Genomic DNA, 12,079 nt, shown 5'->3' on the forward strand with positions numbered 1-12,079 from the left:
GGCCGAGGCAGACGGATCACTTGAGGTTAGGAGTTCAAGATCCAGCCTGGCCAACATGGTGAACCCCCTTGTCTACAAAAATAAACTGGGCGTGGTGGCATGCACCTGTAATCCCAGCTACTTGGAAAGTTGAGCCAGGAGAACTGCTTGAACCCAGGAGGTGGAGGTTGCAGTGAGCCAAGACTGCGCACTGCCCTTTAGCGTAGGCAACAGAGGGAGACTCCATCTCAAAAAAAAACAAACAAAAAAAGAATTTGGCAAGGGAAGTTTGGATATCTGTCTGTCCACAGAAACCTTTGAAAATGGAATCTACCACCATCTGCCTTAGTTTAACTGCTGGCCTCCCTGACTACAGGGCCCTTTCCACATGAGCTCTTGTAAGCTACCCACCCAACGTGTGAAACAAGCAGATTTTTTTTTTTAATTACAACAGAGACCACTGAACCAAAATATAAAATAATGCCAAAACAGCAAGGAAAGAGAATGTGTTGCTAAAAGTACAACAGGTTACTTTGGTTATTAGCCCTGCATTTGTAGCAGCTGACGTTTTCATTAAGGTTTTCCTTTTCACTGTTACATCTTGAAATGTATTTTACATTCCAGACACGAGAGCCGTGTGACCTGGAGTGAAAAGGGGCAGAGAGAATATAAAATTTCCAGTGGCTTGCTAAGGAAAATTCTTCGTGTACATTTGCCAGACAGATATTTGGGGAAAACTGAGAAAGTCAGGGGATCCCTGAAGCAATGTAGCTTTTTATTCCAAGATTGTGGAATTATTTGTTTACCCAAGAGGGCTCCCCCATCACGGCATGTGAAAATATTTATATCCAGGGGAAATCAGAAGCTGCTCCCTTCGCTGCAGTCCCGCAGTCGGCTGTGCAAGGTCAGCATTTTGGTCTTTTCCAGAATGTGACAATTACAGGAAAAGTCATAGCTCTGCCCTGGAACATCAAGCAGGAGCTTTATCTGCTTATTTTTCATGGAAAATTCAAACCTTTGTTAACATCACTGTGAAAACTTATTTCTTTGGAAAAGTTAAAAGCCTCCAGCAGCTTTGCTATTTAAGATTAGTTTCCCCTTAACAAAAAGAAGAAGAAAGAATTCGAGATCCTATGAGCCACAACTTCTAAATGGAAATGCTGAGGAAAAGATTGAGCGACGAAAGCTTTGTCTCGGAGGAAAATCTGCGGTAACCACTTGAAATACCAGATGCCTTAAAAGCTGGCGCAATCATTTGTTAAGCGCCTGTGGTGAGAACCGCAGCCTTTTCCCCCAGATGAAATGGATGTCTGCTTTAGAATTCCCTCAAATTTTCCAGCCTAAGATACACATGCTGGAGGTGGGAAAATGATGCCCTGCTGCCATTGGACCCACTCTTTTTTTTTTTTTTTTTTTCTTAGATGAGGTCTTGCTCAGTCGCCCAGGCTGGAGTGCAGTGGCGCAATCTCGGCTCACTGTAAGCTCTGCCTACCAGGTTCACACCATTCTCCTGCCTCAGCCTCCCAAGTAGCTGGGACTACAGTGCCCACCACCACACCCGGCTAATTTTTTTTGTATTTTTAGTAGAGATGGGGTTTCACCATGTTAGCCAGGGTGGTCTCGATCTCCTGACCTCATGATTCACCCGCCTCGGCCTCCCAAGGCAAAGGTAAATGCAGTTTTTGCCATTACTTTGAGTGGCAAAAACCACAATTACTTTTACACCAACCTAGTAATAATACTATTATCTTACCATTATTATTATTTTGAGCCAGGGCCTCGCTCTGTTACCTAGGCTGGAGTGCAGTAGTGCGATCACGGCTTACTACAGCCTTGAGCTCCCTCCTGGGCTTAAGCAATCCTCTCACCTCAGCCTCCCAAGTGCTGGGATTACAGATGTCAGCTACCATGCCCAGCCACTTTTTTCTTCCATGTTTTCTATCTTTGTCAGATAAGTTCCATTCTTGCCTTTTCAACTTTGACAAGCTATTGCAAGCAAATTACATTTGACCGGGTTTCAGATGTAGTTGTTTTTTAAGGCTTGGGAAAAACCAGTGCGTTTTGTTTTGTTTTGTTTGAGGCAGTGAGGAAAGGCGATCAGGATTCCTTAGACCCCCTCCAACTGGAATCAGATCCAAAACTTCATAAAGACCAGGCTTTTAATTTCCCCCAAGGCACAAAACCAGGAGATGATTTTCTCCATTTTACTTTTATTTCAACAAGAAAGGAATTGAGGGTTTTTCTTGAGGCTCAAATAACACTTTTCTAAAGCTGCCAATTTAAAACCCCACATTTTATGTCTTTGAGCAACACTCCTTTCTAATAAACACTGGTGGTTCGTTGGGTCACCCTGTGGGCTGGTCATATTTACTGAGAAGTTTAGTATTGCATGGAGAAGCTTAGCATTTTTAAATCCCTTTTCTTTTTTTTTTTTTTTTTTTTTTTGAGATGGAGTTTTGCTCGGTCGCCCAGGCTGGAGTACAATGGTGTGATCTTGGCTCACTGCAAGCTCCGCCACCTGGGTTCAAGCAATTCTCCTGCCTCAGCCTCCTGAGTAGCTGAGATTACAGGCATCCACCACCATGCCCGGCTAATTTTTGTATTTGTAGTAGAGACGGGGTTTCACCATGTTGTCCAGGCTGGTCTCAAACTCCTGGCCCCAAGTGATCTGCCCATCTTGGCCTCCCAAAGTGCTGGGATTACAGGCTTGAGCCACCGCGCCCAGTCTAAATCTCTTATCTTTTTGGATACAGAATGAATTTCCTCTGTGGCTCACACCTGTAATCCCAACACTTTGGGAGGCCGAGATGTGTGGATCACTTGAGGCCAGGAGTTCGAGACCAGCCTGGACAACATGGCGAAACCCCATCTCTACCACAAATACAAAAATAAGCCGGGCATGGTGATGGTTGCCTGTAATCTCAGCTACTCAGAAGACTGAGGCAGGAGAATTGCTTGAACCCAGATCGTGGAGGTTGCAGTGAGCCAAGATCGCACCATTACACTCCAGCCTGGGCAAAAAGAGTGAAACTCCATCTAAAAAAAAAAAAGGATTTCCTTTCAAGGATGTTCCCCCAGTAAAACAAAATGTTCTAGGAAATTGCCAGTGGGCTGTTGATTCTGTTGTCCTCTTTCAGTTAAGTGTCCTAGCTATTTCACGTGCCTCTGCAAAGTAATAGTAAGAGTTATTATTTATCAAGTGCTACCTCATATCGGATGCTGTGATGGGCCCAATCCTGTTTCCCCTCAAAACTGCAGTGAGATAATCTTTTATTCTTCCCCATTTCACAGATAAGCAAAACCAGGCTCAGGGAGCTCAGTTAAACTGCCCAAGACCACACAACTACAGTCGCTAGTATGTGAGCCACTTTAAATAACTTTGGAATAAGTGAATGTTCCAAGTAAGTAAATAAGTTAACAAGTAAATACGTGGAGTAGCCAGGATTCAAACCCAGGTTAGCCGGGAATCACAACCCTGGCTACCTCCTGCACCAGTCTGCCTCCTTTTCCAGCAGCATGCATTCATATGGCTTTCTTTTTTTTGAGATTTTCCACATGTACCTGTTCATTTGTTCATCCCATCAGCCCCTGGAGTGGGACATAGCTTCTGTCCTGTGCCACAGGAAGGAACAAAGGCCCCTCAAGGTTAAGAGTGTCAGGTTCCCAAGGAGAAGGCAGAGCTGGAAGCAAGGTCCTTAGTCCTTTCTGCTGCCCACGGGGGTGAAAGGTTGAGAACAGGGCTGGCTGGGAATCCTGAGATCCCGTCCTTCCTCTTAGATTCAGCCCTCCTGGCCCATGAACATCAGTGGGTGAAGCCTATTTCAGCTTGTCCTTGATAACACTACATCCCTCCCGTGTGCTGTCCAAATAGGATTGTGCAGACACACATACACCTGTGAGGCTGAGCCTCAAGGGGGTCTCCAGGTACCTAGATGACAATTGCGTGACTTGGCATAGCCCTGAATATGGAGGCAAAGCCCTGGGTTGACTGAGAACACCAAAGGCCTTTGCAACTGTTGCCTCACTTATTTTCATCTCCTTGTTTTCTGGTGCTGGCCTTCCTTGGAGCTTCTTAACTAGAATTTTATTTCTGATGACCACTGGGCCAGCTGCACCATGGACCATATACGGGCTCACTTGCTACATGCCTTGTGTCACCTCCAAGAAAGGGGCCGGACAGCAGGGCCCTAGGGTATGTTTTTAGAGCGTAGCCTTTGGTGGGGGGTGGTGCTAAGGGACCACAAAAGTGTTGCTGAGGATGTATCCCACCATGGATCATGTCATCCTATAGGGTTCAGGTTCAAGACAGCTCAAGAGCGGGTCCTCCCTCCCTCCCACTCTCAACGGGATTTAAGATACAGGTGTTCATCCCGGTGCCTTGCATTTTGCAAATAGAAAGCTCAGGCTAGACTCTGCACAGGAGCAGGAGGAATGCGCAGAGAAGTTTGAGAGCCTGAGTCTCTTCTAGCAGCGTGGTTTCATGCCATGTTCTTCAAAACCCATGGAGGAGGTTCTGCATGTTTGCCCCTAGTGTTGCTTTTTAAGCTTAATTTAACTATTGTTGAAACTGCTAGGAAAACCCACCCTTGCTCTCAACCTTTCACTCATGTGGGTGGCAGAAAGGAGCTTTTGAGTGTGGTCTAGACCAAATGGGAACCCCTTGGGGGCCACCGGTGCTTTGCTTCAGGCTGCTGGGTAGTTTTGTGCTGATCTCAGGCTGCTGCTGCTCCTGCCTTGGCTGCAGTGGTCAAGAATGGGGAGGAAACTGCTCTCCTTTGCTTTCTTTATGCATGTAACAGGATCTTCTCAACACTGTATCGCCAAAGCAAAACACAGAAATAATTTGGTGGCTGAGGCTGTAACTAGCCTTCATAACCTTATCTGTAACACTTTGGTTCACTCAGTCTCATTCTTGGCTTTTTATTGGGTCAAAGATATACATTTTAACTCATAAAGGAAGAGCATACTAATAACCCATTACTGCTATCCATTTGACATACTGAGATCCACAAGAGATTTAATTTGGATTGGGAGAGGAAGGGTCCTGCTGCTACATAGAAAAATCAAAGAAGTTAGAAAAACACTGATCTACCAAATAGAGCACTGTGCTTAGGATTAAAGACCTGGATTCTCACCTAGTTGTGCTAGGGACCAGCTGTGTGATCTTAGGCAAATCACATCACTTCTCTGGGCCTCCATCTCTTTGTCTATAAAATGGGAAGGTTGACCTGGTAAGATCTTTTTTACCTTGAAATTCTATAAATGTTTCTAACTCCATTTCCTTCTTTACCTGACTTTTCCAGCAGCACTTTAGCCTTTAAAGATCTGTGGTCGTCACTGACCTCAGAGCCCTTGTCTCTAGATTATCTTACCCTGAAATACTTAGGTTTTGACTCATTGGATCTGGAGCACTTCAAGAGCCAGATTGTTTGAAACTTTAATGGGGTATACCCCTGCTTCAGCTTAACGTTATTTTCAAACCAACAAACGTGTCCAGCAAACACGTATATTTAAATGACATTACATCTGTGTGGGCTGGAGTGTTTTTCCCGCCTCAGCGGCAGCCTTATTGCTACACCGTCCCCCAGATCTGTTTGCAGAGCTGCTGTGTTGTGCAATCCAGAGGTGCTGCTGCTGTTGTATTCTGCATGGAGGTAGTCAACAAGACAGCCTTGCCTAATTATGAAGCGTCTGTGGCACCGGTGTACGAAGGTGTATAGAAGTGTATCAAAAGCACCCAAAAGAGCAGAAACTTGGCTGGGCATGGTGGCTCATGCCTGTAATCCCAGCACTTTGGGAGGCCAAGGCAGACCTTGAGTTCAGGAGTTCGAGACCAGCCTGGCCAACATGGTGAAACCCTGTGTCTGCTTTAAAAAAATACAAAAATTTATCCGGGCGTTGTGGTGGCCGCCTGTAATCCCAGCTACTCAGGAGGCTGAGGCAGGAGAATTGCTTGAACCGGGAGGGCGGAGATTGCGGTGAGCTGAGACCACGCCACTGCACTCCAGCCCAGGTGACAGAAAAAGACTCTATCATAAAAAAAGAGAAGAAAGTGTATAGAAGACACCTAAAAGAGCAGAAGCTCAACTTTGTCGATCACGAGAATATTCTACTAAATGGATTTAAAAGTTCTTTGGGCCTTTAAGGGGTTTAGAGGAAGAGTGCTTTCCCTAAAAACAGTGTTTCAATAATAGCAGAAATAATAGCTGCAGCACCCCTCATTCTCCAAAGTCATCCTTCCTTTAACTGTGGCTAATGAGACGCTATTGGAACATAGCATCCAGGGGGCCAAAAATCTCCCAGGTTTTATTCACAATACCTGAGATCTTTTCGTAACTATTCCTGAAAGATGCTAGAAAAATAAGAGCCGCAGTTTCTAGCTATTGTAGATTCTTGAAAATGACAGTGACCCATGCTTAAAGTTTTGTTGTGGTTTGGTTTGAGTTGCCTGCCTGGGCTGGAAGGCAGATTATTTATGGCAGCTGTATTGATCAGACCAAAATGAAATTTGATGTGAAACAGGGCCGGAGGAATGCAAACTTCGGGGAGGTGGAAGTGGAATTTATTACACCTTAAAGGAGACAGCTGGCATCTAATCCACAGTGGAGCCCGTTTGGCCTCTCTTAGGCAAAGTACCTTTTATAATCACACAACCCAGGAGTTATTAAAAGAATGTGTGCCTGCTCAGCTTTTAGCTCTAAAAATGTACCTTTTAAAGGAAACCTCAAACCTAGCCTGATAGGAAGTCTGGGCTCAGTATGGTCGCTGTCCCCATGGGATACAGCGGGGGTAGGGGGTGTTCTGGTTGGTAAACATACCAATTTTGCAAGAATCTGAACACTTCAAAATATGCTTAATACGGAAACCACATTTTGAACCTCTAATTACCCTCTAGAGCTATTGTGAAGAATAAAAGAAATTAAACACATTACCTGCTTAGAAGAGGCCTTGACACACTATAGGGGCTCAGTAAATGCTTGTTGAATGAATAACAGAATTATCCCACAAAGTTCATCTAATTAACATTCTTACCAAGTGGCTGGAGGAGCAGATAAGCCATAAACCAGGAAAGATACGTATCAAGGAGGGTCTTACACTAGGACCGCAAGATACGGGCTTGTTAGGCAGAGACTGGGCATTTTACAGTCTCTAAAAAGGGAAGCAAAATCAACCAAATTCCATACTTCACCAAACACAGACTTGTAATAGGAGTGGAATTTTCCTAGCCAGGCTCCCATAGGACGTAGGAGAAATTTTCCACATAGGGAAGGCCTCGATGGCAGGGTCCATCACGCTTCTCCTTCCCCATCCTGGGCTTGCCTCTGCAGATCGGATTCCAGATTCGCACTCGTGTGCAGGACCTGGGCCACGGCTGTATCTTCCTGGTCCAGAAGGCAGGGGCCCTCCAGGTCTGCCCCACAGACAGCTACACCAAGAGGGAGCTGATCGAGTGCGCCCGCGCCGTCACGGAGAAGGTAAGGAGCAGCCCTCGGTTTAGAGCCACAGGAACCTGTGCTGGCTCTCAGTGATCCGCGTAATCAAGGACAAAAGCAGGAAACTAAGCGAAAACGAACCCAGCTGACTCAGCTGTCTCACCCCGATCTTCCCCACTGCTCAGATTCTCCCAGGAATGGGGCACGGCAGGAAGCTGGGGTGATCGTAGGCCCAGAGAATTTGAGGACTTAGAGGGTCTCTCCCATGAAGGTCAGGCCCTGGCACTCCCCATTCTTGTAGGGCTTTCCCATGGGCAGATTGTATCAAAGTCCCCATCAGCAGCCAGGAGCCCTGGTTGGGGGAGGCCTGGAGCCAGAGCCCTTTCCTGCAACCCCTGTTGACACCATCTTTCTTCTCAAGGAGGCTCCTGAGTGCTGAGGGCTGAGTCAGGAGGAGTGAAAATCCCTTTGGTGTAACCTCTCATTTACAGAGGAGACAGTGAAGTAGGGGTGGGTTAGGCCACATGGGGCAGTGGCGTGTAGCTTTGTGGAGAAGCAGAAACTTGCCCTCAGTTTTCTGACTCGAAAGACACTTGTTTGTAGAGAGATTCCCATGGGGTAGTGAACAAGGCTCTAAGATCTTAGCTAAGGTACTTCACCTTTCCACAACTCGATTTCCTCGTCTATAAAATGAAAATTAAAATATATAATGTCTGACTCAGAGAACTGCAAAGATGTACTGTGCTGATATGTGTAACAGTGCCTGGTGCAGTACCAGACACATACTCACACATTTAATAATCTAGCGACTGTTTTCTCGAAACTTTCCTCCAAACTTCTTGTTCCCCACCACACCGTACTACTTCATTCCCAAGTAGCTCTTTTATTCTCCCCCAGTATGCGAGTCTTTTGCTTTGCTTTTTGTCTCAGAATCATTTTTCAGGTCAGCTGTTTTGCAGGCTGCTTGAGGTACAGGATAAAGCATCCAGGCTTGATAGCTTTTCCCCTTCCCTTCACTCTGGTTCGTAGGACATAGAGCTCTGTCCTGTTTAGAAACTTGGCAGCCGACTTGAGGGGCTGGCAGGGAGGACCCTCAGCTGGAAGGTGCTGCCACAGAGACTGCTCTGTCCGTGGCCCTCCCTGAGGCCAAGCCACAGTCTGGCCTTCTCCCGTAGCCCACAGGGCTGTCCAGCCTCCTGGGACTCCACAGACGAGGAAATAAATCTCTCAGCTGGAGGAAGGCATTTGCCTGCCTTTCAAAGCCCTTTCTTGTTATTGAAATTATTCTTGCCAAATTCCCCCATAAAAGGCCTTGTAGCGGGAGCATCAGGGAGGGAGGAGAGAGGTCCAAGCTGTATAGTGTCTGCAGGCATGGCCAAGCAGCTTGATCTTCCTGAGCTGGCCTGGGCCCTGCTCCCTCTCCCGGCTGTGGGTCCCTGATTTGGGATACCTGGAGGGAGCACCAAAGGGGAGGAGGTGGCCCGTTCCTAGCAACTGGCCTTTTGACTATTTCTTGCTGTGAGTCCCTGTCCTCTATGCTTTGTGTCTTGTTATATGCCTTGATGGTGTGTATAGTGCACCCACACACAGCCACGACTTGTCTGCCTTTGTGTCCTCAGCCCCTAGTGACTAGCAGATACTCAATACATGCCAGCTGGCACACCCTTCACAGAGGGTGGGTTGCTATTTCTGGGCTCTTTTTCTTTCACCCTGGCTAAGAACGTCTCCCACACACACACACACCCCTTCAGGCTTCCCATGATACTTGTCTTGGCCTTTGTCATGCATCCTCTGAGGGGCTTTCCAGAACCTGGATACCTCATTTCCAGGCCAGCTCTATGCCAGTCTGACTTGTCTTTTCCTGGTAGGACCTAGTAGCATTTAAAAGAAAGGCAGATGAGGAAGAGAAACAATTCCTTGTGGGCTGGTCTCAGAATGTGGTAGGTACCCAGGAAATGGTCCCTGTGCCTCTCCTGCCAGACTGTGTCCACAGCCTCTGCTGAGATCTAAGCAGCACTGGGGACAGAGTGTCTCATACTCCATGCCTCTTGCTGGCACAGTGACACAGTGACTCCCCTGCCCTGGTCAGCATGTTTTAAGAAATGTACGTACGAAACGTTGTCAGATTCTTCTTTAGGTTGTCGTCAAGGGTAGCGGGTGTGTGCACACAGAGATTAATACGAGGGCTCCTGGACTCAACAAGCCTCCAGCCACTAGCCTGACACATGCAATTTACATTGGGTGCAGTGGGCCATCCTGAGGGCAAGAACCGTGTGCTGTGGGATCGCAGGAGCCTGGACTGTCTCTGGAAGAGGAGAGCAGGGGAGGTGTCCAGGGCTCAGCTGTTTTGCAGGCTGCTTGAGGCACAGGATGATACATCTGTGTTTGGTGGCTTTTCCTTCTTTCTTCACTTCGGTGTCTTGCAGGCCAAGTAGTTCGGTGGCTCAGGGAGAGGGGCAGGAGGCATTGCAGGCAGAGCGCGGACCCAGGGTGGAGAGGTGGGAGTGTTTGGGGAAGTCAGGAGCTGGCGGATGTGGTGAGAGCCGGGTGAAGCAGACACATGACCAAAAAGGGAGGTCAGCCAGGGGAGACTTGTAAGCAGGGTCTTAGCGTGGTCAGGTTTGTGTCATAGGAAAGAATCTTGGAGCAGTGAGGGTGTATGTGGTGGGTGAGGGTGACAGCACAGGATTTCTGACATGGAAGACACCCGAGTGAACTTGCTGGGCCCTCAGGGCACTGAAATGATGGTTCAGGGGTGGATGACGGCTCACAGGAGTGCTAGAAGTCGAGATCCCCTCTAGACTCCAGCCCTTCTGAATTCCATTCTGGAGAATTTCCATCCCAGTGAAGGAGCGATGCGTGGTGGCAGTGGCCTGTTCCTACTGAAAACCTAATAAAAGGGGATGCGATTGCCACACCTTTCACAGGAGCCTAATCCTTTATCCCATTCTGTGGTTTCAGAAACATAGTAGTAATTGAATAAACAGCATCTGCCCTCTGCTGAGCACTTACTGTATGCCAGATGCCGTGCTAGACACTTTACACATATTTTTCTTCCTACTTAATCCTGTCAGCCCTAATAGGGCAGAAATAATGGCCCCATTTTACAGAGGAGGAAACTGAGGTTTGGAGAGGTAAAGCAGCTTTGCCCAAGGTCACATGGCCTTTAAATGGCAAAGCTGGTATTCAGACCAAGGCCGTTGACTCCAGACATGTGCCTGTAACCCCTAAGCCACATCAGCTCCTAGGAGATAATTCAGTATTTTCAGAATCTGCTTTTAGGTCCTGTTCTCTCCATTTCCCAGCTCCCCTCACATTCCCTTTCTGCCTACAGGTCTCCTTGGTGCTCTCGGCTCTCCAGGCCGGGAACAAAGGAACCCAGGCATGCATTACAGCTGCCACTGCTGTGTCTGGGATCATTGCCGACCTGGACACCACCATTATGTTTGCAACAGCGGGGACGCTCAATGCAGAGAACAGTGAGACCTTCGCAGACCACAGGTACATGGGGGTCCTGGACGGAGAGAGGTTCAGGCTGGCCTGCCCCTGAAACTCATGATCGACCTGGAGACGCCACCTGGGAGCCAGAAATGTAGTTATCTGTTTTGATTTCAACAAGATGCACAAGTTGGGAAAGTGAACCATGTCATCAGAATAAGCCCCCTTTGCCAACTGTAAACACAGTGTCGTGGTTCGAGCTTTGCCTTTGACAGCCTTAAATCCAGCCTGCTACAGCGAAGGACAGCTTTTAGACCTGCCACATGCCGAGCCAGAGAGCTGTGCCTCGAACTGCTGGCCAACCCCAGCAGGATTGGGAATGGCGGGGGCAGGCCTGTTTCGCTTAAACCCTGTTTTGGGAAACCTTGTCTGCTGAGCTTGCCCTGAGCCTCTCTGTCTGCTGCTCGGGACCCCTGAAACCTCGCCACATGTCCAACACCTTTCTTCCCCTCTGCAGTCCAAGGGCTGGGCTAGGGAGGCGGTTCCCGGAGCTCTGCTGTCCCTTCCCAAGCCCGGCCTCTGATCCTGAACAAGGTGCCCCAGCCCACATGTCCTCACAGTCACTGAGACTATGAAGTATTTTAAGGGACAGTGGGAACCACAGAAAAGCAGCTGACCTTTCGTTGAACGATAGGGCTTGGGAAGGGAGCCGGGTTGGTGGGCCTGACTCTTTTCACTGAAGTTTTCATGTCGGTCGGCTATGTGAATGAATACTGGTTGACTTTCTTCTTCTCCCCCCAGTTTTGCATTTGTGAAAGGTGAGAGTCCCTTGGTAAGGGGAGGTGTAACACAGCACTTCTCTTCTTCAAAGCCCTTTCACAAAAGCCCCATGCGCGGGATTTCTTTTCTTCTTGAAGTAATCAAGCTTTGCCCTCTGTGTCTCCCCCTCTCCCCTGCCCCTCCTGGCTCTCTCAGGGAGAACATTCTCAAGACAGCCAAGGCCTTGGTGGAAGACACGAAACTACTTGTGTCAGGAGCTGCGTCCACTCCCGACAAGCTGGCCCAGGCAGCCCAGTCCTCAGCAGCCACCATCACCCAGCTCGCAGAAGTGGTCAAGCTGGGGGCAGCCAGCCTGGGCTCCGACGACCCCGAGACCCAGGTACCAGCAGGGTCTGGGGAGTGCGTCCTCCTGGTCTTCCCGTGAACGCTGCACACTACGCCTCAGAAGC

At 48.2% G+C, this 12,079-nt stretch overlaps 1 protein-coding gene across 4 annotated transcripts in view; it reads left to right on the top strand.

The window, feature by feature from the left end:
• The window catches only part of TLN2 (talin 2), a 451,144-nt gene that overhangs the window by 394,899 nt on the left and 44,166 nt on the right, over positions 1-12,079 (top strand). For all 4 annotated transcript variants that reach the window (XM_073012205.1, XM_008016371.3, XM_008016374.3 and 1 more), the window contains 3 exons: positions 7,308-7,454; positions 10,747-10,913; positions 11,826-12,009. In XM_073012205.1, the coding sequence (XP_072868306.1) occupies positions 7,308-7,454; positions 10,747-10,913; positions 11,826-12,009 (498 nt within the window). The remainder of the gene's footprint in view (positions 1-7,307; positions 7,455-10,746; positions 10,914-11,825; positions 12,010-12,079) is intronic.

Source organism: Chlorocebus sabaeus, chromosome 26 (assembly GCF_047675955.1).
Source record: "Chlorocebus sabaeus isolate Y175 chromosome 26, mChlSab1.0.hap1, whole genome shotgun sequence".
Classification (NCBI taxonomy): Eukaryota; Metazoa; Chordata; class Mammalia; order Primates; family Cercopithecidae; genus Chlorocebus; species Chlorocebus sabaeus.